Below are 27483 nucleotides of genomic sequence, written 5' to 3'. Positions count from 1 at the left end.
TTCAAAGTACACAATAAGTCAGCATTTTTTTTTTAAAGTCTGAAAATGCTTCAGTGCTTCTGTAACTGTGGATTTTAACAAAACTGTGTGCTATTTTACTATACATGGATTAACAAGATGTAGTTTATCTTTTTATTTTATTTTATTTTATTTTAGGGGCCATGGCAGCCTTCACAGTGGCTACATCAAAGTCAACTGGGATCTTCTGGGCGAATTATCCTTGGTGATCTTCTCAGGAGCAGATGCAGGTTCTCTATTTCTCATGCATTTCACAACTAATATTTGGGTGTGCTATGCTGGTCTCTTGACATTCAAGTCAAGTTTTATGTTCCTTACAACCATAGCTGTGTAAGTATTTACCATCTATTTCTTTTAACTACTTAAACTACTTAAAGCAACAAAACATGTTTATTTATTCTTCCAGCTCCTTTGAATAGCATTTTGCAATGTTATACCTAAGGCTTCCTACAAGAGACAATGAAACTATATTCCCATTTGAATCAACTTTCTCTTACGACTTGACTAAGATTCCTAATCAGGAGGATAAATGAAGTTGTTACAATTCATAAGCAATAATATGTTGTTAGGCTTCGATTTTGTCTGATTTAGCAACATAGTATAAGATACGATTCTAATTTTGACTAAGTTTAGTTTTCACTCCTATTTTTCCTGCTTGAATAGTCAGAGCGTATCTATTTCTTTTTGAAACAACTTATCAAATGTTCTCAGGGCTGTTACAGAAGTGAAGCTGTTCCATTAAACTACATATAAATACTATATCACACAGTAGTTTAAAAATATGAGGTATTTGATTTAGATTAATCATAAAGTAAAGAAAATGAGCTAAGGAGGTGGTAGATACTGGTTGGAGAACACTCCAAGGAATTAAATGCTACTTCTCATTTCCTGTGTAATAATGTGTTTCATTCTATACACCAAGTTAATCAGAAATAAACATCTGAAAATATTTTCGTTGGCTGAACATTACTGGCAGCATGACTGCCCTGTGGCCTTAAAATTTTGTAGTCTATTTGTCTATAAAATGAAGATGAGATGCATTTCTTTCTAAGGAGTATTAGTAATAATGACATGTGAATTTTCAACAGAAATACTGGAAGCCAGAAAACAATGAAACAACATTTTAATTTTTATTTCTATTTATTTATTTATTTTGAGACGGAGTCTCGCTCCGTTGTTCAGGCTAGAGTGCAGTGCACGATCTCAGCTCACTGCAACCTCTGCCTCCCGGGTTCAAGTGATTCTTTGCCTCAGACTCCTAAGTAGCTGGGACTGACTACAGGTGCATGCCACCACGCCTGGATAATTTTTGTATTTTTAGTAGAAATGGGGTTTCACCATGTTGGCCAGGCTGGTCTCGAACTCCTGACCTCGTGATCCGCCCACCTTGGCCTCCCAAAGTGCTGGGATTACAGGCGTGAGCCACCACGCCCAGCCTATTATTTTTATCTTTTAAAAATAATTGCACCTTTTAGTTTAGATTCAGGGCGTACATGTGCAGGTTTGTTACGTGGGTATATTGCATGATGCTGAGGTTTGGGATACAATTGATCCCATCGCTCAGCTAGTGAGTTTAGTACCCAATTGGTAGTTTTTCAACTTTTGCCCTCTGCCCAAGAACATTTTTAAAGTGCGAAAACTAAAAAGCTGCTAGCCTAGAATTTTATACTCGGCAAAAATATTCATCAAAAATTAAGTCAAAATAAAGATATTTTTAAGACAAAAATTAAGCAAAATTATTGTGGTGTACACTAAAAGAAATATAAAGGGAATTCTTTAGGCAGAATGAAAATGATCACCATTAGTATTGCAATAATATAGGAAAAATAATACTGGAAAAAATAAATATGTAACTAAATCTAAGCAAATCTTGGTTTTTGAGACAGAGTCGCACAGGCTGGAGTGAAGGGGTGCAATCTCAGCTCACTGCAACCTCTGCCTCCCAGGTTCAAGCAATTCTCGAGCCTCAGTCACCCAAGTAGCTGGGATGACAGGTGTGCACCACCATACTCGGCTAATTTTTTTGTATTTTTTGTAGAGAAGGAGTTTCACCATGTTGGTCAGCCTGGTCTCCAACTCCTGGCCTCAAGTGATCCACCCGCCTCAGCCTCCCAAAGTGCTGGAATTAGAGATGTGAGCCACCGCACCTGGCCTAACGTTTCTAGTTTTAAAAATGTATGTAGAGGCCAGGCGCAGTGGTTCATATCTGTAATCCCAGCACTTTGGGAGGCCAAGGCAGGCGGATCACTTGAGGTCAGGAGTTGGAGACCAGCCTGGCCAACATGATGAAACCCTTTCTCTACTAATATACAAAAATTAGCTGGGCGTGGTGGCAGGTGCCTGTAATCCCAGCTACTAGAGAGGCTGAGGCAGGAGAATCACTTGAGCCCGGGAGAGGGAGATTGCAGTGAGCCGAGATCCCACTATTGCATTCCAGCCTGGGCGACGGAACAAGACTCCATCTCAAAAAAATAAATAAATAAAAATATACATAGAGTTAAAATTTATGATGGTAATAGCACAAAAGGAAGGGGAAATAATAGATTTAAAGTATTGCAAAATCCTTATATTGTCAAAGAAGTGGTGAAAATACTATTTTAGGCTAGATTCTGCTAGGTCAAAACTTCATGCTGTAATATATATGGTAACTACTAAAAGAATAATACAGTAAGATAGTACTAACAAGCTAATGAAGGGAGGGAAAGTGTTTTTAAACTTAATTAATGCAACAAAAGACAAGAAACAGATCAAGGAACATAAATCAGGCAGGACAAATAAATGGTAAATTTAAAATCCCATATAGCAGCAAAATCATTAAAATGTGCCTGAACTAATTACTCCAATTTTAAGATAAAAGTCAGCTGAATGGATTTTAAAACTCAAAACCTAATTATGTTGCTTTCAAGACACACTTCTTGAAAATAAGGGCTCCAAAGTTTGAAAGTTAAAAAATGGGAAAAAATATACTGTACAAACGCTAATACAAGGAAAGCTAATTTAGTTATCCCAGTATCAGATGAAATAAGCAACAACACCAGAGTGATTTGTCTTTTCATTATAAGTTTCATAGTCATTTCATAATGATAAAAGTGTTAATTAACAACTAGGTAAATACGCTATTCTTTTTTTTTTTTTTTTTTTTTTTTTTGAGATGGAGTCTTGTTTTGTCACCCAGGCTGGAGTGCAGTGGCATGATCTCAGCTCACTGCAACCTCCACTTCCCGGATTCAAGCAATTCTCCTGCCTTGGCCTCCCGAGTAGCTGAGATTACAGGCGTGTGCCAACACACCTGACTAATTTTTGTATTTTTAGAAGAGATGGGTTTTTGCCATGTTGGCCAGGCTGGTCTCAAACTCCTGACTTCAAGTGATCCCACCCACCTCGGCCTCCCAAATTTCTGGGTTTACAGGTGTGAGCCACCGTGCCCGGCCAATAAAGCTATTCTGAATTTGTATGCACAAAAATCATAGCCTTAAAATGTATTGAGCAAAATGCCAAAAAAAATTTAGAGAAATAAAAAAGTCCACCCTCACAGTTGCAAATGTGAACACAGCTTTCTCAATAACAAGCAGACAAAAAACATCAGTGAGGATTAGGAAGATTCAAACTACATGTCGAATAAAGTTGCAATGATGGATATGTGGAAACTGTACACACTGCAGGATAAAGACTATTTTCAAGTGAACATAGAAGAGTGACCAAAAACAGGCTTGAACTGGGCCAAAAAGTAGCCCTCAATAAATACCAAAAGATTGAAATCATACGGAAAAAGTATTCTGACAACCATAATTAAGCTAAAATCATTAGCAAAATTGTAATTTAAAAATACACAAATGTTTTATAATTAAAGAAAGAACATGGTCAAAAAATTATACTTGGAGTTAGAAAATAATTTGAACTGAATGACAATGAAAATATGAAAAATCACAACTTATAGGATGCAGTTAAGCAGTGCAGGGAGAGAAACATACAGTCTCCAATGCATTTATTTTTTAAACAGAGAAAGGACACAAATTAAGTTATTTAAACATTCATCTTCAGAAGCTAGAAGAGAACAGCAAATGAAACTCAAAGAAGAAAATGTTAGAGATAACAAAAAATAAAATCAATGGAATAGAAAACAGTACAATAGGAAAAATTACCAAAGCCAAATTAGTCATTTGAAAAGTCTAATAAATGTGAGAGAGAGTGCTCATGCATAGAATGGAAAAAATACAAGTTATCAATATCAGAAATGAAAAAGGGGAGATGATTACGTATCTTTCTCAGTTCACTGCAACTTCTGCCCCCAGTGGTCAAGTGATTCTCTCCCCTCAGCCTCCCAAATAGCTGGGACCACAGGTGCGTGCCACCACACCCAGCTGATCTTTTTTATTTTGTAGAGACAGGGTTTCATCATGTTGCCCAGGCAGGTCTCGAACTCCTGAGCTCAAGCAAGCTGCCTGCCTCAGCCTCCCAAAGTGCTAGAATTACAGGTGTGAGCCACCATGCCTCGCCTCTTTTGCCCACTTTTTAATCAGGTTCTTTGATTTTGGCTCATGAATTTGTGTAAGTTCCTTATAGATTCTGGATATTAGATTTTTGTTGGATGCATAGTTTGCAAATATTTTCTCCCGTTTTGTAGGTTGCCTGTTTACTCCATTGATAGTTTCTTTTGCTGTACAGATGCTCTTTAGTTTAATTAGGTCCCATTTGTCAATTTTTGTTTTTGTTGCAATTGCTTTTATTTTTATTTTAATTTTTGTTATTTTTATTTTTATTTTTATTTTGAGACAGAGTCTCACTCTGTCGCTGGAGCTGGAGTGCAGGGGCACGATCTCAGCTCACTGCAACCTCCACCTCCCGGGTTCAAGCAATTCTCCTGCCTCAGCCTCCCATGTTAAGTGGGATTACAGGCACCCGCCACTATGCCCAGCTAATTTTTTGTATTTTTAGTAGAGACGGGGTTTCACCATGTTGGCCAGGCTGGTCTCGAGCTCCTGACCTCGTGATTCGCCCATCTTGGCCTCCCAAAGTGCTGGGATTACAGGAGTAAGCCACCACTCCCAGCCTATTTATTTATTTTTTTGAGACCCAGTCTCACTCTGTCTCCCAGACTGGAGTGCAGTGGCACAATCTTGGCTCACTGCAACCTCTGCCTCTCAGATTCAAGCGATTCTCCTGCCTCAGCCTCCTGAGTAGCTGGGACTACAGGTGCGAGACACCACACGGTCTCCCCAAGTGTTGGGATTACAGGTGTGAGCCACTGTACCCAGCCTGCAATTGCTTTTAGATTTTCTGTTTTTATTTGATTTTCACCAGTTTATGCCTATTTTTTCTTTATGGAAAAATATGATTTTTAGCTTACCTTGCTATTTTCTTACTGTAACAGGAACTAAATCTCTATCTTCCCCTAGTATTAATGCTAAATATTTTGTTTTCTCTTAGCAATCTCTTGATTAGGAAAAAATAATTCTAGCCAAACCTAAATCAGTTTCGTTTCATGGTCAATGGCTATACTTAGGAAGGAGAACCTGAAAGTTAGTAAAAATAATAATAATGATTTTTCAGTCACTTTTACTATTCCTGACTATAACTTCCACGTTGTGAAAAGATAAATGTATATTAGTCTTGAGTATTTCAGAACATATTGGTTCACAGCCATATTGCATTTCTACTGCATGTTAACCTCATTCTACTGATGGATGCAACTTAACATCATTCTACTGAGGAAACAAATAGGGAAATTAGAAAAATATTAATAATTAACTGTCAGGATGTGAGATATTTAGAAAAAACAAAATCCTTTGATGAATTAAGAAATGCTCAGCATGTTTTGTTATGGGCATGAAAGTTTAAGCCACATGAATAGTGAGAATTCTGAGATTCTAAGAGGCCGTAAAATGAGACTCGTTATCTAACTGTTAGGGTTCTCCCAGAGAAAATGTTCAGAGTTTTCTACCAAAGGCCTGCACAGCCATCTTTTATCTAATTTGTCAATTCACTCAGATGGTCAGTAAGTTTAGTGAAGAGAAAAATCATTTCAGACATAATTAATTTGGGATACATTTTTAAAAGTAATTACTGGGCAAGGACTGAATAAACCTAGTATTTTAGTGTCTGGAGACATACTCAGTAGAGGAACAAAAGGAACTTGACCAAATAGATGTGTGAACTTTGGCACTAAAAAAAATGATCATTTACATATCTAACTCAACATACTGACAAAATATCATTTTCTACATATGTGAATTCAATTTCTGTAAGTTCATTTACATCTAATTACTGCTCCAACTTCTAGGCAACTTACAAATTTAGCAAGTGTAGAATAAATTTATCTCATGCAAATGGTTAGTATTCAGGTTTAGAAGAAAAGTCTAAGACTGTTGACCATGCATGATTTCAATCATTGTGTGATAGAAGTTTACATAAAATAATTTGTGATTTCTTGATTTTTACTTATTTATTTATTTATTTATTTTGGAGTCTGGTTCCATCGTCCAGGCTGGAGTGCAGTGGTGTGATTTCAGCTCACTGCAACCTCCACCTCCCGGGTTCAAGTGATTCTTGTGCCTCAGCCTCCTGAATAGGTGGGATTACAGGCATGCGCCACCATGCCTGGCTAATTTTGTATTTTTAGTAGAGATAGGGTTTCACCATGTTGCTTTCGCCATGTTGGTCAGGCTGGTCTCAAACGCCTGACCTCAAGTGAGCCGCCCGCCTCTGCCTTCTTAACTGCTGGGATTACAGGCGTGAGCCACTGCGCCTGGCCTAATTTGTGATTATTATATAAAAAGACACTTACTTTGCATTTTTTTCATGACATAAAAACTGATCAATTTAATTAAAAATTAATCAAAGCAGTTATCTGGTACTAATTTATTCCCTGATGGGGTGCAAGCTCCGTGGGTGTCCTCATTGTCTAGCTTGTTCCCTGTTATGCCTCTGCTGTTTCCTCTAGTTCTCGCTTTATGTAGGCACTCGGTTAGTATTTCCTCCAAAAAAAAAAATACATACATACAATATGAAAATAAAACTTTGAGCTATTGAAATTTTGTGTGTGTGTGTGGTGGAGTCTCTGTTACCAGGTTGGAGTGCAGTGGCATGATCTCGGCTCGCTGCAACCTCCGCCTCCTGGGTTCAAGCCATTCTCCTGCCTCAGCCTCCCTAGTAGGTGGGACTATAGGCATGTGCCACCACACCCAGCTAATTTTTGTATTTTTAGTAGAGACGGGGTTTCACCATGTTGGCCAGAATGATCTTGATCTCTTGACCTCGTAATCTGCCCGCCTCGGCCTCCCAAAGTGCTGGGATTATAGGTATTAGCCACCGAACCCAGTCTGAAATTTTTTTAATTTAACCATTTCATTGTTATACAGGCACAACCTAATTTTTTTATGCTTTAGCATATGTTCCTATTACTTTCCTTTAAGTTATAGAGTAAATTGGGAAATGCTAATCTCATACTTCCGTAATATACAATACATAAATGATTGAATACAGCTTCAAGGTAGTTCCATTTTTTAAATTACAGACAATATATCCAGAGACTCACCTGTACTTAGTGCCAAATACGCAATGGAAGAACATAAATACAACAATTATTTTCTAAGAACTTGCTAGTCCTAGGCAGTGTTCTCTGCATGGTAGCTCAATGTCTCCACAGCAACCAAGTGGAGGCCACCGTGAAATAACCCAGCCAGAGGTTCAAGATAAGATTTTAGATAGTATGATTACATGTAATTTCAGGTATCTTGAAAATAATTTGGGGTTTGCACTAAAAATCTTAGGATTCAAAGCCACTCTGAGCCCACCATCAGAACTGTGTTTTTTTTCTAATCCATCACATGTAGAGGTCTTATCCAAAACCAAATAAATCACTGTCAAGCTGCTTAGGCATCTGAACAGATTAAATCAAGATTCCAACATGAAATAATTTGCATACTAAAAGGAGGAAATCTGCCATTTGATTTCATCTAAGTTTTAAAAGCGTCAATGCAGTTCCACATTTGTTCAAGGGAAAAATTGTTAGCTGACCAAGAAAGACCTGAAGTTACAAGTCCCATTTGGACCACCTGTCATGTTCACTGTGTGGGACCTAGGGTCATTTATGGGGTTTGCTATGTTTAGTTAGTAGTATCTTGCAGGGAAATAATGCCTTTTCATTAAATCACACAGTTTTAAAATGCTTCTATTTGTTTTTTTATGTAAATAATTTTGGAAGGGACACAAAAATAGTTCACATTTTTCATTTGGTTCATTTTGTAAATAGATTCACATTACAAATGTTTTAGCTAAATTGCATGGAAGAACTTTAACTATGTATGTCAATCTTGACGGACTAAATTTAACATCCCAGTACAATTATTTAAAATGAATTAATTACCAGATTGAATAAACTATGAAAGGAAATAATTTGTGGATTTTGCAGAAAAATATTGACTAATTAGACTCTGAAATTGCTAACTCAGACAATCAATAATCCAGTGATTAAATCTTTAAAAAAGTAAAAAATTCATCATGCTGACCTGTTTTCACATATTGATAAACTTAGTTTTTGTTTTTTTTTTAACAGAGTCTTCCTCTGTCTCCCAGGCTGGAGTGCAGTGGCATGATCTCGGCTCACTGCAACCTCCGCCTCCCAGGTTCAAAGGATTCTCCGCCTTAGCCTCCTGAGTAGCTAGGACTACAGGCATGCGCCACCACACCCAGCCAATTTTTGTGTTTTTTGGTAGAGACAGGTTTCACCATGTTGGCTAGGCTGGTTTCAAACTCCTGACTTCAAGTGATCCGCCTGCCTCGGCCTCACAAAGTGCTAGGATTAAAGGCACGAGCCACTGTGCCCGGCCTGATACGTCTAATTTTAAAAGTGACTTGCTAAGCCCTATTTATCTCAAATAACGTTCAATGTTTTCTAGTTGCAGAGTATTTTGAAAATTTGGTTTAATTTTAGAATTGGTTAACTAGTTTTAAACTCTTAGCATACTATATCCCATCCCACGGAATGTTAAAATACATTGCACCATCCCATTTGTCTATTTCTTCAGGCTCTCTCTGCTAAAAGAGCTTTTAGAAAGAAACTGTCAATAGAAACCTGGGCTTCCTCAGCAGAGCAAAGCCTTGCGAAGAACACCATTTGCTGTTTTGTATTTGAATGCGCATGTGTGCATCCTTTTAAAACTCTTTCCATTTGTACAATGACAGATTTCAGATTGGAGTTAATATGAGCATGGAAGACTATGCCCTGGCATTTGGAATTAAACCCTTCATTGCCTTGATGATTCAACCCATCATGACTATGACTGTGGTTGACAACCAAGGACTGGGGCTTCCCTTTGACATTCAGGTAAGTTCATGGCCACTGTGCTCTCATGGACAAAGAGGTATATTTTCAAAAGTATATATCTATATCTATTTATCTTTATCCTTTTAAAAATCAGATTTGTTGATAAATAATATATATGCAGTAACTTCACACTTTTTATGTACAGTTTCATGAATTTGGGCAAATGTACAGCTGTGTGACCACCACCACAATGAAGATAAAGCAGAATTCCATCAGCCCAAACAGTGCCCTTATGTTTCTCTGCCACCAATCCCCTGGCCCCACTCCTCGTCCCTGGCAACCACTGATTGGTTTTCTACCCATATAGTTTGTCATTGGTTTTCTATCCATATAGTTTGTCATTATAGAATGCCAAATCAATGGAATTATTTTTTATATAGCCTTTTGCTTCTGGTTTCTTTCCTTTAGCACGATGTCTTCAATAGAATAATTTTGTATTGAGAAATGGAAATACGGTGTAGTTAAGGTTCTATTTCTTCAGAAACATTTTCATTAAACAGGTGACCTTTTCACTAAACAGGTGAAGGAATGAAAGACCTGTGTAAAATTAAAGCCATGAGGTCATTCCAGTGGAAGTGGTTCTCATTAGCTACCGCTAGAGGTTTTTCCTTGCCCTAGCTAAAGTTCAATCTTATTAGAGCTTAGTGCACAAATTCTGTAAATCTACTCTGTCTCATGGGAAAAATTGTCATTCTTACCTATCTATAAATAGATAAGAATTCCTACAAAATATTTAGAAGCTATCTTCTTTAAAAGCAAAAAGGCAAAAAGAAATCATTTCAGAATACAAAATTAAATGAAGTAATGCCAGGACATTTTTTTAAAATCTATTTTGTAGTCACACTTGTTCAACAGAGGAAAGGATTGCTTCCATTTAAGAAATGTTAGCACTAAGATTCATATAGATTCAGTACTACACACTTGTTCAATACAATATGCTTGTTTGAGGCTATTCAATGTGCAAGCATTACTTTCTAAAATAAAATTTAAATTCCTCATTTACTATCTGGTTGGCAAATTGCTCTTCAGTTTTTCAGAAATTATTCTCTGTATCATATGTTAGCAAGAGAACAAGCTTGAAATCAGCAAAATCTGGTTTTGAATCTTGATGTTTATAGTGATGTGCTAAAAACTTTTCATTTTGGAAAACTTCAAATACATACAACATTTTGAAAAAATAGTATAATGAAACCTCATTTTCTCCTTACTCAACTTTAACAAGTATCAATTTATGGCCAATCTTGTTTCATCTGTACCCCACTCCCCATGAAATTTCTCACCCCTGCTTCTAGATTATTTTAAAGTAAACCCTAAAGATGTAATCTTTTCTTAATATCTCAATTTTCTTATGAATAAAATGACTATAAGAATATAAATGAATATAAGACTTACTGTATGAGTTCTTACACAGGTTAAGTGCTGGCCTCTAAACCACACTATTCCTGGCCTTTAGTGTTGTCAATATACAAACATCTCTCTCTCTTTTCCTAATTGAAAAAATAACATCTATTTACATTAATCAACATGGTTAGGAGGCACTTACCTTTTCGAAGGACTTTTACGTTAATCAGCTCCAGATATTTCTGTTACTTTTCGACAAATGCATTATATCCTAAGTTGAAATGAATGAATTCCTATAACTGAATTAGTTAAAATATGACTAGAAATAAAAATGACCCATCAATCCTTCTGTTCTCTTTTCTGCCACTATTTTGTGTATCCTAATTTAAAATTTAAGTGTCTTCTTTGTTGGCAAATCAATACCTTTTGCTCTTTCTTCAAAAGGCAGGGGGCCACACAACCATTAAAACCTGAAAACAAGTCTAAAATTTGGCAGAAAAATTCAAGTTTTACGTTTTGTATCCCTTGATACTTCAATATTTCCGAATCCTTTTATCTTCTTGGCCAAGAGGAATATATTTAAGTCACTCCTTTAAAATATTTGTATTGCCACCATATCTCCTCTGCTAGTCTCTGCTGACATCCTCAATGCTGGAACAACTTTCAGTTTGGTTCTTCCATGGAAAGCTATTTTTAAGCTCAGTTGCTAAAGAAGAAACCAGTTTACCCAGGTACAGAGCAGGATGAGCAAAAACATACAGCTCAAAGTCATAACAGAAGACAAACCCTATTCCTATATACAAAGAAGAAAAGATGTTATTACGAATGGCTGGTCTTGAAAACTGTGCTTCTTAAAAATTGATTTTTTGGTAGGAATCTAATTAAATATGCTTTCACTAAGTTTTTAAGAGCCAGTAATATGGAAGTGCATTGATTAGTAACTCCCAAATCTCAATCATAATTGTCCATTTATCATTGACTCTGTCTGCACTCATGATATTCCACTAATAGGATGCCAAATGCCATTTTTAAAAATTGGGATATAAAAGGTAGAGAGTGCAAACTGAATCAGCATTTTTCTCTGACACAGAGATTCAGCAAAGAGTAGGATGCAGCAAGACTTCCAGAAGCGATTCCTTCATTTTCCCAGCATCTCTCAAACTGCTATCACAACATGAACTATTTATGGATTTTAAAAGATCTTAATGGATTTATGAAGATCTTAAAAAGAGGTTTTAAGACACATCTTTGAAGATGACTGAAAGACTAGGGGAAGAGGCCCATGAGAAAAGCTAAAAGAAGCATTTTTATCTCAACTAGAAAAAGCTGAAGAGTAATTTAGTAATAATCACCAAGCCGGTTATGGAGAGAGTGGTAGATATAATCATCTTTACTGAGGGCGTAAGAATATACTGTGGTTAACTAATGATATAAAATGATTTTCTGGCAGAATCTTATTTCCAAAAACAGATGAAATTCACGAGTTTGAATATAAGAGGGATTTGGAGGGGATGGGTAAATAACCATACAACATCTCGAATAAGGTTAATTTTTTAAAGTAAGCCTTTAATTAGGTAAACGAAGTAATAACAACCCACAAGTTTTACACCAGAACACCCACCTCTTGGTTACCTGTTACCAGACCTCTTCATCCCTCTCATCAGCCCCCACTTCCCCACTTTCACCCCCCAGTTTGCAGAGATAACTTTTGGAATGAGAAACAGAATGAGTAAGCGCCATTTCTTCTTGATCAAGGGAGTTGAAAGTAAGATGCCTCCGTCATTCACTAATTTCTTTGCCTTCACCCTTCTCCTCCCTGGATGGTCTTGAGGCTTAAGACATGAAAAGCAACTCTTATCACCAAGTTTGGGGAGTATACACAAAAAGAAAAGGGAAAGGCCAGTGGCCCCAAGTGCCCCCTTGATATCACAGAAACCACAGCTGCTGTGCTGCTCTGCCTTCATTTTCCTCACTGGCAAATACACAGAGACCCTGCCCAGTGCTCACAACCAGCAGCCGTTGCACTCAGCCACTCTGGGACCAGCTGATGGCCTCTGATTGCACCCTCCATTAGATTAACCAGCTAGCATAACTGGTACTTTAATCTACCTTTAATTAAATAAAAGTTAGAATCATGAAAACGCATTTTTAGTTGCAACCTCAAAGGGATTAGTAAGGAGAGGGGCACTCTGCGTAGAAAGATTACCACCCAAAAAGTCAAATACAGTGATGACATTATTTTAAGTGCATGAAATGGGGATTCGTCTGGATTTGGAATAGGCTCACATATATCAAAATGGATATTTTTCAGTGTGTGTGGAATATGTGGTATTTGACAGTCCAGATAGCCCAGATGAGTGTTCTCACTTCATATTCATGGACTCAAATGCAGGATGTGTGTGGTCCATCAGCCTTAGGTTCCACTATTTCATAAACTATTTTTTGGTGTCTTAACTCAAAGGACAGCTGAAGTCAAAGGCCAGATTTTCTTTCTTTTCTTTTCTTTTTTGAAACAGTCTTGCTTTGTCGCCTATGCTGGAGTGCAATCTCGGCTCACTGCTACCTCAGCCTCCCAAGTAGCTGGGATTGCAGGCACACGCAACCACACCCAGCTAATTTTTGTATTTTTAGTAGAGACGGGGTTTCGCCATGTTGGCCAGGCTGGTCTCGAACTCCTGATCTCAGGTGATCTACCCCCACCTCAGCCTCCCAAAGTGCTGCGATTACAGGCCTGAGCCACCGTACCTGGCCCACATTATCATTATCAAACAAAATAAACTCCTTAAATGGATTTTCAGTGAGTTTGGGTCCTGATCATTTAGACATTGCCTTGTTTTCTTACTTTTCTATCCTAATGGAGATGGTCTCCATGCAATTACCTTAGGGGGAATGGGATTGAGGGGTTGAACTTAAAGGAGAAAGGGGTGCCATGGCTGGAATACGACACCAAATCTCGTGCTGAGGCTTGGTCCCTAATGTGGCAGTGTTGAGAAGTGGTGTCTTTAAGAGGTGACTGGGTCATTCAAGAGGGATCAATGCCTTTCTCCTGAAAGGAAGCTCTTGCTCGCTTGGGAATGGATTAGTCACCACTCCAGTGAGTTGTTATAAGCAAGGCTGCCTCCCATGTTTGGTCTCTGCACATGCGCTTCTCCTTCTCCTCCCTTAATGGATTTATGCGCTGTGTTATGACACGGCACAAAGCAAGGCCCTCGCCAAAAGCCAGCCAGATACTGCCCCCTGATCTTGGATCTCCCAGCTTCCAGAACTGTGAGCTAAATAAGCGTCATTTTTTAACAAATGTTTTAGTCTCAGGTATTCTCAGTCAACAGAAAATGGACTAAGAGGGGGACTTTAGGGTTGTTTGAAGTTTAAACAAATTTCAGTCAATGTTTTTAAATTTTTTTATTAAGAAAAGCTTATTTATTAAAGGCAACAGACTTTTTAAAAAACATTAAAGTAAGAAAGGCTTACTTGCATTAGGCAACAACAGACTGGATATCAGAAAAATCTTTACACCACAAAACCCTTGGATTTCATGGATATACATTTAATTTTAAAAAAAATAAATGGCTGGACTGGTAAGAAACTAAGAAAAATCCTCAGATGCCAAAGCAAGAACAGGAGGCCAGATAGCTAAGGAAGCATTGACTCTGCTGTGTGCTCAGGGCATCTGCTGGTTCCCCCAGAACCTAAAGTTTTGGTTCTAGTGACAACCCCAAAGGGCCACATCCTCAGTGAATGATGAATCAGAACAAAATACAAAATGACAGGGGGAAATCCCTCAGGAAGAAGACTAATCTGGGTGGAGTCTGGAGAATATGCCCTCAGCATTTGTCTTTATAAACCAGCACTCACATAATTCTGGAGTCCTACTCCTACAGGCTACACTTTTCTCTTTTAAGCTGAAAATTTAGTTTAAAGTGGTCCTGATTGGCAATGTCTCCAGGCACCTATATGTAACAAAGGCAAATGATTTCTGAAAGAATGTACCTCAATACAGGAATCAAAATATTGCCACACATAAAATTCCATCAAATATGAGATTATGAATTTTAAAAATTCAGAATCATACAAGGATATAAAGTTTCAGGAACAAGCCAACTGAAGTAATAGATAGCGAAATCAGACTAACAACGATTTGACATAGAAGAATGATCAGTATTCGAATATAAAATGTTCAGTATGTTTACACGTGGAGGAAAATAACATCATAAGAATAGAACAAGATACATAAATAGAACATCCTAAGAATAGAACAAAATAATCAGGAATTTGGGGAAAAATAGAACTACAGTCATGGGAAGCATAAGTATGTTTTGGTTAATGATGGACCGTGTATATCAGCAGTCCCCACCCTTTTTGACACCAGGGACTGGTTTCGTTGAAAACAATTTTTCCACAAACCAAGGTGGGGGAATGGTTTCAGGATTTCAAATGCATTATATTTTTGTACATTTTATTTCTATTATTATTGCATTGTAATATATAATGAAGTAATTTTACAACTCACCATAATGTAGAATCGGTGGGAGCCCTGAGTTTGTTTTCCTGGGAGCCAATGACAGATCATAAGGCATTAGATTCTCATAGGGAGTGCACAACCTAGATCCCTCACATGCAAAGTTCACAATAGGGTTCACGCTCCCATGAGAATTTCATGCCGCTGCTGGTCTGACAGGAAGCAGAGCTCAAGCAGCAATGCGAGCAGTGGGGAGTGGCTGTAAATACCGATGAAGCTTCTTTTTTTTGTTTGTTTTTGTTTTTGAGATGGAGTCTGGCTCTGTCTCCCAGGCTGGAGCGCAGTGGCCGGATCTCGGCTCACTGCAAGCTCCGCCTCCCGGGTTTACGCCATTCTCCTGCCTCAGCCTCCCGAGTAGCTGGGACTACAGGCGCCCGCCACCTCGCCCGGCTAGTTTTCTGTATTTTTTAGTAGAGACGGGGTTTCACCGTGTTAGCCAGGATGGTCTCGATCTCCTGACCTCGTGATCCGCCCGTCTCGGCCTCCCAAAGTGCTGGGATTACAGGCTTGAGCCACCGCGCCCGGCCTGATGAAGCTTCTCTTGCTCACCCGCCACTCACCTCCTGCTGGCGGCCTGGTTCCTAACAGGCCATGGACCCTGGTACAGGCCCTTGGACTGGAGGTTGAGAACCCCTGACGTATATGACAGTGGTCCCATAAGATCGTAATGGAACTGAAAAATTCCTATCACTGGCCGGGCGCAGTGGCTCACGCCTGTAATCCCACCACTTTGGGAGGCCGAGACGGGTGGATCACGAGGTCAGGAGATGGAGACCATCCTGGCTAACACGGAGAAACCCCGTCTCTACTAAAAATACAAAAAAAAAATTATCCGGGCGTGGTGGCAGGTGCCTGTGGTCCCAGCTACATGGGAGGCTGAGGCGGGAGAATGGCATGAACCCGGGAGGCGGAGCTTGCAGTGAGCTGAGATCCGGCCACTGCACTCCAGCCTGGGTGACACAGCGAGACTCCGTCTCAAAAAAAAAAAAAAAAATTCCTATCACCTAGTGACATCGTAGCCATCATGATGTTGTATAGCAAAGCATTACTCATGTGTTTGTGGTGATGCCAATGTAAACCAAACTACTGCACTGCAAGTCTTATAAAAGTCTAGCACGTGCAATTACGTACAGCATATAACACTTGATAATTATAATAAGTGGCCAGGCACGGTGGTTCACACCTGTAAAATCCCAACACTTTGGGAGGCCGAGGTGGGCAGGGCAGATCACCCGAGTTCAGGAGTTCGAGACCAGTGTGGCCAACACGGTGAAACCCCGTCACTACTAAAAATACAAAACTAGCCAGTCGTGGTGGCAGGTGCCTGTAATCCCAGCTACTCAGACACTGAGGCAGGAGAATCGCCTGAACCCGGGAGGTGGAGGTTGCAGTGAACCGAGACTGTGCCACTGCACTCCAGCCTGGGTGACAGAGCAAGATCCTAAAAGAGCAACTTCCAGCCCTGGAGCTCTGTTCACGTAAGTGCCCTGTACGGGTGTACCATGTTTTATCCCTTATATGTATTTTTACTGTATCTTTTCTATGTGTAAATACGTTTAGATACACAAATGCTTACCATTGTGTTACAATTGTCTACAGCATTCAGTACAGTAACAGGCTGTACAAGTTTATAGCCTAGGAACAATAGGCTATGCCATTTAGCCTAAGTATGTAGCAGGCTATGCCATCTAGGTTTGTATAAGTCTACCATATGATGTTTGCACAATGACACAATCACCTGGCAGTGCATTTCTCAAGAAATATCCCTGTTATTAAGGATGCATGACTGTAGTCAAGAATAAAAGCTTAATAAACAAGAGCTATGGAGAAGTTAAGAGCAATAAAGAAGAAAATATTAAACTGGAAGAGCTCATTTAGAATACAGCACAGAGATGAAAGTGAAAAAATTATTAAAACATATGGAGATTAGAGTGAGAAAGTTCCACAAAGGTCTATTTGAAGTTCCTTGGGGAGATAATAAGATAGAAATGACAGACAGACAAAGAAATATCCATGGAGAATTTTGCAGAAGAGATGAAAGGCATGAATTAGATTTAGGAAGCCTAACAGCTCTCCAAAGGAGTAAATGAAAAGAAATTCAAATCTAAACACACCATAGTGAAACTACAGAATACCAAAGAAAAAGAAATCTTATAAACAGTCAGAAGAATAAAAAGAGCATCGCCTACAGAAAAATGATAATTAGATTGACAAATGACTTCTCAATGGCACACAATGGAAGCCAGAAAGGTAGTGGAATAATGCCTTCAAAGTGCTGGAGAAAATAATTGCCAGCTTAGGGTTGTACACAAAGAGGAAAACGTTTCAAAAAATGAGAGTAAAATAAAGACATTTTCAGACAAACAGAAATGGAGTGAGTGAGACACACTCACTCAGTAAGGGTGTAACAGACTCTTCCAAAAGCAGCTGCTAAAGGATGCACTCGAGGAAGAAGGAAAATTACCCCAAAAGAAGGCATATGATGCAAGAGGGAGTGTGAAACAGAAAACACGTGAGTAAATCTCAACACTGGCCATGTCAAACAGTAGTTAACTTTTTATATCTTGAAGAGTTTTCAAGAACATGAGACTAACATTCTGGACAGTAATAAATTAGAGATTAGAAGAATGTTCAAAACCAAAGATTTTTGTGCTGTTCTGGAAAAGGTAAAGGTGATTAGTTAGACACTGCCAGGGTGGCATGCCAAGCCGGGAGGAGTAGCAGCCCACCTGGTGGGGAGCATACTTTATCACCATCATTATTTAGAATTGCTGGTACATGGCAACAATAAAATACAGACAGGCCCTTCATCAGTTTTACTATTGCTTTTAAATTCTCTACAGGTAATTCTCCTCCTTACTGCCTGTACCTAGGGAAGACCACTTCGTCACCACCACTGTGGTCCTAGCTAGTTGGGAGGCTGAGACAGGAGGCTCACTTGAGCCTAGGAGTTCAAGGCTGCAATGAGCTATGGTTGTCATAAGGAGTGTGCAACCTAGATCTGTCACACGCACAGTTCACTATAGGGTTCGTGCAGCCTGGGCAACAGAGCAAGACTCTGTTTCTAAAATATATGTATATATGTGTTTATACACATAGACATACATAAAAATATTTTATATGAATATAGTTGGGCATTCTTACATCGATTGTTTTGCTTAACATTATGTTTGTGAGATTAAGTCATCTCTTTGCTTCCCTTTAAGGCAAAAATTTATGAAAGTGTAGTCTATTTCCTGTCTCTCTAATTCCTCTCCTCATACTTTTTCTTAAATCCATTCATATCCATCTTTTGTCTTCAATACTTCACCAAAACCATTCCTGTCCAGATCACCGGTATCGATCCAGCAGTCATTCGCCAGTGCTCACCTCACTTCACGCATCTCGCTTTACCCGTTGGTAACGTTGTCACCATTGTCACTCTCTGCCCCTTGAAACAGTTCCATACTCACTTCCAGGACACCATGCATTCTTAATTTTACTCTTTCTTCACTGGGTGCTCCTTTCTGTCTCCTTTGCTGGTGTCTCCTCTTTTTTCAGAGGTGTTAACCCTAGAGCTCCTAAGGTTAAGTGCTTAGAAACTCTTTTCTCTATACAGTCTTTGATGGTTTCATGCAATCTCTATATTTGTATCCTGATGATGCCAAAAATGATAGCTCAGACCTTGACTTTTCCCCCTGATCTTCAGACCGCTGTATTCAGCTGCCTACTACTCAGCATTTCCATTGGGATGTCTAGTGGACATCTGCAGTTCAGCCTGCTCCAGGTGGAATCCTCATCTTGCTCAAAACGGTGTTATCTGCCATTTTTCCCCATCTTTCAAGTTGCTTAGGCCCAAAACCTTGAAGTCATTTTTGACTCCTCCTAGTCTCTCTCATCTCAAATGTAACGTGTCAGAAAATATTCTTTTCTTTATTTTCAAACTAAATCTAGGAGATAGTTACTTCTCACCACCTCCATGGCTACTGCTCTGGTCTGAGTTGTCACTATCTCATCCACGTGGTTTATTGCAAGACCTTCTAACTCATCTCTGCTTTAATCCTTTGCCCTCTTCAACCTAGCCTCAAAATAGCAGTCAGAGCTCTCTTTATACAATATACAGGAGATCATGTCACTTTTCTGCTCTGAACTCTCCAATGGCTTTCCAGTTCATACACAGTAAAAAACCACAGGCCTGAGGGTAATCTGCAAACCTTACCTGGTCTTCCTGCCCTCCCCTTTACCTATCTGGTCTCATTTTCTACTCTTCTTCCTCTCACTCAGTTCAGCTACCCTGGGCTCCTTGAGCATCTTTAAATATTTCAGAAACCATCTTTGGACTTTAGCTTCCTTTCCCTGGAATACTCTTTCCCCCAGATATCCACATGGCTCGCTCTGCGACTCACTTCCTTTAAGTCTTTGTTCAAATGTCTCCTTTTCAATGAGGCCTGCCATGATGATCGTATTTAAATTTACATCTCTTCCCACCTTGTAATACACTCTTTCTGAATCTTTATTTCTACATTCTGGGTCCTTATTTTTAAAAATACAAACTGAAATATTTAGTAAATATTAAACATTAAATTAAAAACTAGTATTAAATTATGTGATACGGGATTCAAATTAACCCATGGGGGGAAGGGTAAATGGTTGGGGCATGGATGAAACAAGATTGGCCATGAGTTGATAATTGATGAAACTGGGTGCCTTGAAAGACTGGACCATCATGAGCCCCTTCAAGACCACATCCATTGGCCAGTGAACTGGGTACCATCAAATTATTTAATTGAACAGATTGAAACAAACCATCTACATGGCCTCAGTGAGCAATTGAAACCCAAAATGCTGTTTCAACACATTCAAGTCCACCCCAGAACAACATGGAAACCGAAAGAGTGGGACATGTAAGGGCACGAACCTCGGCGTTGCTGTGAAGCATTTTACAGATGTGATTGAAGTCCATAATCAGTTGATTTTCAATACAATCCTGGCTGGGCAAGGTGGCTCATGCCTGTAATCCCAGCACTTTGGGAGGCCGAGGCGGGCAGATCACGAGGTCAGGAGATCGAGACCATTCTGGCTAACACGGTGAAACCCTGTCTCTACTGAAAATACAAAAAAAAATTAGCTGGGCGTGGTGGCGAGCACCCGTAGTCCCAGCTACTCGGGAGGCTGAGGCAGGAGAATGGCGTGAACCCGGGAAGCGGAGCTTGCAGTGAGCCAAGATTGCGCCACTGCACACCAGCCTGGGCAATAGAGCAAGATTCCGTCTCAAAAAAAAAAAAAAAAAAATACAATCCTAGAGGAACTGATTCAATAATCCGGGTAGACCCAATTCAGTCAGGGGAAAGGCCTTACCAGCAGTGCTGAGGTTCCTCTGGAGACGGAGAGTCAGTCTGTGTTCAGGAGCTTCAGCCTATGCCTGTGAGTCCTAGCCCACCCCTTCTGATGGCCTGTCCTGTGGATTTTGGACTGCCTTATCAGCCTCCAACACCATGGAAGCCAACTTTTTAAAATTAATTTCTTAATTTATATCTCCTATTTGTTCTGTCTCTCAGGTTGAACCCTGACTGATGCAGATTTAAACAAGTAATATACTTTTTTCTCTTAGTTGTAGTACTGCTTTTGTTGAATAACCCATCAGGTTTGGGAGCTTAGGTAGCCAGCAGCAGTGGATATGTTCCACTATTACAGCTCAGATTCTTAGCTGTAGGAGACCGTACCCCTCAGGTCACAGTGATGGTCTGTGCCACAAGCAGCCTACGTTAGTGCATATAATACACTAAGTGGTAGGAACCGTGGTCTCCAGCACCCAAAATGGCCCGAGGGCGCCACCTGGAAACAGATAAGCACCACAGGTCACCATGTTTGTCCTCAAACCTCCCAACGTCACCAGGTTAATTTTTCCCCTAAGGGGACCTGGAAATATTGCCATATGGATTCCAGTAGCCAAGAACCCCAGAAATGTCTGAATTCCCCTTCTTTCCCTTTCTGTATGGACAGGAGTATAGTGCCACTGACCTCCAGTGGAGACCCAGAGACGTTGGCCTCATTCCAACCACACCGTTCGGCCCGAGACATTGGGTCTGCAATGTCTTTTTATCAAACAAACACATCAACCAGGCCACATAAGGCATCTCTGAACCATTTCCATACCTGTCCTTTAGCTAGAAAGTCTCCCTTTCTGTGGCAGCCTGCATTGCATAGTTGGTTCCTGCTCAGATGCCTCAGGACCTGAGTACCTCTTTCCTCATCCTTCTCAGGTGCTTCAGGGTCCATCTGAGCATTCTGTTCCTGAGCTCTCCAGCAGCAGGAATGAAGGATCGCATCAGTGCCCAACAATCAGGGGCCTGTGCGCCACGATCTCGTTTCCACATTCCTTTCTGGCAGCCTTAGTCCATGGCCAGCTCACTCACATCCAGGAGTCCCACATATAACCCCTCCTGACCCATAAGATGTCCAGCAGTACTGTCCAGCTCTTGTGCCCCCAGGCTGACGTCTCCACCTTCAACCAGGTACTGGGAGGTTTTGCCCCTTGCTTCACCAATGAGCCATGATTCTGTCAGACTGGACCCTGCCTGCTGTGTCAGTTTTGGGGAACAGATTCACTGTGCACTGATTACCAATTTGTCTGAGTCCAGGGAGGCTCACACCCACACACACAACGAATGACATGAAGCAGGTTGATTACTTACAGGTAGGCAGCGAGGGGCATCAGAAGCCTGAGATTCACCATGATCAAGAAGCCGGGCTCAGGAAGCCATGCGGGGCCGATGAAGTCCGTCAGTGTCATAATTTTCAGTGCAAGGTGTTTTTGTTTCCACTGCTGTCACTTTCTCTCCTCATCCCACTCACACACACACCCTGATCCAGCACCACCTGCCTCCACCTGTCTAGCAGTTTTGCAGTTGTCTTTTCCTGTCCCATCCCCAGGCCCCATCCCGTAGTGTTAATGGGGATAATAATAGGTTATTCTCAAGCCTGCAGAGGATTTAGGTCAATCTGTAGTCTAAAGACTGTGTCTGGGCTGGGCATGTTGGCTCATGTTTGTAATTCCAGCACTTTGGGAGGCCAAGGCAGGCGGATGACCAGAGATCAGGAGTTCGAGACCAGCCTGTCCAACATGGTGAAACCCCAACTCTACTAAAAATACGGGGAAAAAAAAAAAGTTAGCCAGGTGTGGTGGCAGGAACCTATAATTTTACCCCAGCTACTCAGGAGACTGAGACAGGAGAATCACTTGAACCCGGGAAGCAGAGGATACAGTGAGCTGAGATCCCACCACTGCACTCCAGCCTGGGTGACAGAGCGAGACTCTGTCCCAAAAAATAAAAAATAAAAAAGACTGTCTGTATCCTCCAGTCTCTCTAAGGCAGTGGTCCCCAACTTTTTGGCATCAGGGACTGGTTTTGTAGAAGACAGTTTTTCCATGGGAAGTGGGGAGATGGTTTCAGGATGATTCAAGCACATTACACTTACAATGCATTTTATTTCTATTATTATTATACTGTAATATATCATGAAATAATTGTACAACTCATAATTGTAGAATTAGTGGGAGCCCTGAGCTTGTTTTCCTGCAAATAGATGGTCCCATCTGAGGGTGATGAGAGACAGTAACAGATCAACAAGCATTAGATTCTCATAAAGTATGTACAACCTAGATCCCTCACATGTGGAGTTCACAATAGGGTTTGTGCTCCTATGAGAAGCTAATGCTGTGGCTGCTAATCTGACAGGAGGCGGAGCTTGGGTGGTAATGTGAGCGATGGGGAGCGGCTGCGGCTGTAAATACAAATGAAGTTTTGCACGCTTGCCCACCGCTCACCTCCTGCTGTGAGTCCTGGTCTGTGGTCTGGTGTTTGGGGACACCTGGTATAAGGGGTTAGCAGTTCAGAAGCCACAGCCCCGGGCAGCAAAGGACAGCAGGTTTATTCCAAGATGAAGGGGGCCCCACTCTGACACGTATCTTCAAAAGCAAGACTGGCTCTGATCCCCACTCTCATGGGGTATTTGGCCTCTCTTGTATCCTACGCACGTCATGTCTGTAACCCAGAACCCAGCAAGCCCACAGCTTCAGCCTCGCATTTTACATTTTCAGTCTGTGGTCCCCAGAGATAGATGTCTTGTTTTTGAGTTCAGCTATGTTGTTATTTTATTTTTATATGTTATATACACATATCTATCCTGTGTATGTAACACAAAAACAAGCTTTCTTTTTCCTGTTTTGAACAGAGAGGCCGCATCAATGTGTGAAAACATGAAACCATCTTGATCCCAAATCTCCTCAGCCTAAAGTCTATAACAAACAAAACCATAGAACCTCAACAGTCAGAAAAAGTGTGGAAGCTGGAGAAAATAATCAACAAGAAAAAAAGAAGGGAAAGGAAAGAGCAACATGCTCTTCATTAAATTAAAGCAGTTGAAGAAAATACTTCCTCCTTCAAAGAAGCTTGAAAATCCCCTTCCCATGGGTTTTCTTTTATTAGGCCCTGATTTCATTTCTTAATTTTACTAAGGATAGTAGAGAAGACGGTGTCACTGGGAGAGTTTTTTCACAGTTGAATGTATTTGGTTCTAAAATGTTTCAATAAATATTAGCCAGGTATGGGGGCAGGTGCCTGTAATCCCAGCTACTCAGGAGGCTGAGGCAAAAGAATCGCTTGACCCTGGGAGGTAGAGTTTGCAGTGAACCGAGATCGCACCATTACACTCCAGCCTGAGTGACAGAGCAAGACTCTGTCTCAAAAATAAATCAATAAATAAAATGTTTCAAATGTCTTCCACGAAATGTTGCAGCATATGGAAAAAAAGGAAAAGAAGAAAGCCTCACACACAGGAGAAAGGGAGGAAGAAGAAAGAAGAATATGAAATATATGAATGAAAGAAACCCATCAAAACCCAGCTGAGCTTACCCCACCATTAAATTCCGTATTTGTTCTTGATTGGAACGCCTGAGTTTGGTATGTGGGTCTGCTGCTGAAGGACTGTGTCATCTTACATCAATAAAACAGAGGCCCCAGGCAGGCTCCTGTGGCTCACGCCTATAATCCCAGCACTTTGGGAGGCTGAGGCGGGTGGATCACTTGAGGTCAGTAGTTTGAGACCAGCCTGGCCAACGTGGCAAAACCCTGTCTCTACTAAAAATACAAAAATCAGCTGGGTATGGTGGCTCATGCCTGTAATGCCAGCTACTTGGGAGGCTGAGGCAGGAGAATCACTTAACCCAGGAGGCAGAGGTTGCAGTGAGCCAAGACAGTGCCACTGCACTCCAGCCTGAGGAACAGAGTGAGACTCTATCTCAAACAAAAACAGGGACCCCGGATCTCTAAGGAGGAAGACACATTTCAGGGCAACGTGATGTGTCTCTGAGCAGGGCTGGTCCCCAGAGGCCTGGAGGCAGCTTCTTACATGATCCTTTGCTGCATTGCTGCCATAGCAAGTGTTTCTCATTTTTTTCTTTTTTTTTTTTTTTTTTTGGTTATTGTTGTGTGTGTGTGTGTGTGTCAGGGTCTTGCTGGGTCACCCAGACTGGAGTGCAGTGGCGTGATCTCGGCTCACTGCAGCCTCAACCTCCTAGGCTCAAGTGATCTTCCTGCCCCAGCCTCCTGAGTAGCTGAGACTACAGGCACGCGCCACCACACCTAGCTAATTTTTGTATTGTTTGTAGAGACGGGGGTCTCACTATGTTGCCCAGGTTGGTCTTGAACTCCTGGACTCTCCTGCCTTGGCCTCCCAAAGTGATGGGATTACAGGCATGAGCCAGGGCGCAAGTGTTTCAAAGGCTTTGTTCAAAGATAAAATAGATAAAATCTCTCTCCAGTTTCTGAACAGACAAACCAGAATCCAGTGTGATTAAACGGAAGAAAGGCAAAGAAGAGAACTTTTTATGGGCACTTAGTTTATTTTATTAGGAAATTTGGACAAGGTTACATGATAACTAAGAACACAAAAGCAAAAAACAAAGAAGCATCGCATGCCGATGGGAAGAGTGGAACTAAGACGGAGCTGCATAGGCGTGAGTATGTCCGTCAGACCAAACACGAGGAGTTGTGATTTCATTTTCCTGAGGTCAGTTACTTGGACAGTTACACAGGTGCTGCGCTGCTCTCATATTTTTCCATGAGATGGTTCCTATTAGTTTGGTAGCTTTTCAGATGGAAAGACATGAAACACCAAACAAACACAGCAACAGAGTTCAAGACCATAGAGGAGGGAGAGACCAGACAGGATGGGAAGGATGGGAGTCTTACCTACAGGACAGATACCTGCAGCCCCTGCCCAGAGGCACGTGCCCTGCCTAGCAGCAGCATTGCTTCTGGCAGCAGCACTTCTGCTGGCAACAGCCCTTCCCACAGCCGCAGCCACACGAGCTGCAGGTGCGGCGGCAGCAGCAGATCACGGGCGTGCTACAGCAGCCCCCACAGCAGCCGCGGCAGCAGGGGCAGCAGCTGGAGCAGCAGCCCACCCGGTAGCACCTGTAGGTGGTGCAGCTGCCACAGCCACCACCACAGCCAACACAGCCACCACCGCAGCCACCGCAGCCACCACAGCCACCACCGCAGCCACCACTGCAGCCACCACAACTTCCACAACCACAGCAACCCATGGTGTCAGTAGAGAGGACTCAGGAGAAGTGAGGAGAGAGGACTCAGGAGAGGTGAGGAGGTCTGATGCCTCCTTCTGCTCGGGGGAGGCCCTTATGTATCATCTCAGGAAAAGGAAGAGGGAGTGACCCGGGACACATGACCAGTGGTCACTTCCTTGTTGCTGCTGCAGTTTCCATGATAAGGTTATCTAGGATTATTCTTTGTTTACATCCTTATGGGCTATATTTGACCCAAAACGTTTGCTCATTTTCACTTGTCTCTGTTAAAACCAGATGAAAAGCAAGCCAAGAGATGCTAACATTTAGGAGAGGATCTTCATTTTCTCAGAAACCAGTTGAATCCTTGAGACTTCGGGTTAAGCCGGAACCCAAGGTTGCTGCCAGCTGCTTTTCCATCTCTCTGCAATGGCTTCTCTCCAGGAAATCACCCCGGTTTCTTGGAAACTCCCGAGATGCAAAAGAGTAAATAAGAGCATCCAAATAAAACATGTCGTTTTTGCAAAAGTGCTCACTTCCCAGCTATATTTCTGAGGGGATCTTTGTAGTAAATGACTTTTTTCTTTTTTGTTTTCCTCACAATTTTCTATGATAAGGCTTGAAGCAACACTCCCTTCTCTTCTCGCTCTGTCCTCCCTCCCGGATTGTTCACATTCACACCCACGGTGTAGATTTCCACATGTGTATTCCCTGGTTAGTTTCTCCATGGAAAGCCTCCAGCTCAGACTCTCCTGCAGACTACAAAATCCATCAGTAGCCACTCCCCATTCCATCTTCTCCCCTTGGGGTTTCAGAGACATCTCCAGTGTCACATGCTCCAGACTCAAGTCATAATTCTCCCTGCCTGATCACCAACTATCCACCAGAAAAAAAAAACTGCGTTTTTCCTGCACTGCTCCATATCCATCAAGGTACGAATCCATGTTAAAAATTATCTTTGAATCTTTCTTTTCTCTTAATTCCATTTCTAGTCTTTCACCAAATTCTGTTGCTTCTGCCTCATTAATAACTTCAAACCTATTCAAGTATCTGTAGCTCCACTGTCCCCACGATCCCAGTTCAAGCAACTCCCTGAGAAGTTGAAAATGCTCTGTTTACTCCAAATACCACAGGGACAGCTTGCAGTCATTAATAAACAAATCTAATCAGCCATAGGGACGTGGCAGCACTTTCTCTTGCTCAAATTTCTGAAGAACAATTTTACCAAGTCGGGAAAACAGGCTTTGGGCAGCAAGCCTGTTACAAAATGAATTGGAGGATGATCTCGTCTGCAGCAGAGATGCTGGCTGCTGGCTGCTGAGCACTGACTGATTGCCAGAAGCCTCTACCTCAGCACGCATGGAGAAGACCCTGCTTGCACTCGTATTTTTCTTGCCTTTTTTACAGACTTTTTGTTGGTCACAAACTCTCATGAAGTTTGTGATCCACAAACCGTGTCCACAGACACAGGCTTCTCCTTGGAGCCATAAACTCCTTTCCTTCCCATGCTGGGCCTTCATTCAGCTCAGCAAGCTTCTCTGACCTCTGGACCATGCGTCCCTCGATGTTCCCACTCTGTGCTCTCTAAATAGCCCAAAAGCTTATTCTCTAGGGAGCCCAGGCCAGGCTGTTTAGCACAGACTTGTTTCTGTTAGTCATCAATTGACATCACCTAATCAAGGACAAAAATGAATTCCTGGTGGGGCACAGTGGCTC

The 27483-nt window shown here is 41.2% G+C and overlaps 1 protein-coding gene and 1 pseudogene across 1 annotated transcript; one reads left to right on the top strand and one right to left on the bottom strand.

Annotated features, from left to right (window-relative positions):
• The window catches only part of LOC709301 (thiamine transporter 2-like), a 43498-nt pseudogene that overhangs the window by 10247 nt on the left and 5768 nt on the right, over nucleotides 1-27483 (top strand).
• LOC144333519 (uncharacterized) lies at nucleotides 25080-25801 on the bottom strand. Its single transcript, XM_077957732.1, has one exon. The coding sequence runs from the start codon at nucleotides 25789-25791 to the stop codon at nucleotides 25483-25485; it is 309 nt and encodes a 102-aa protein (XP_077813858.1). The 5' UTR covers nucleotides 25792-25801; the 3' UTR covers nucleotides 25080-25482.

This window comes from Macaca mulatta, chromosome 12, assembly GCF_049350105.2.
Source record: "Macaca mulatta isolate MMU2019108-1 chromosome 12, T2T-MMU8v2.0, whole genome shotgun sequence".
In the NCBI taxonomy this organism is placed as follows: Eukaryota; Metazoa; Chordata; class Mammalia; order Primates; family Cercopithecidae; genus Macaca; species Macaca mulatta.
This window is presented reverse-complemented; position numbering and strand designations above follow the sequence as displayed.

Coding starts and splice junctions, on each gene's coding strand:
- LOC144333519 (XM_077957732.1), bottom strand. CDS start 25,791: ATGGGTTGCTGTGGTTGTGGAAGTTGTGGTGGCTGCAGTGGTGGCTGC.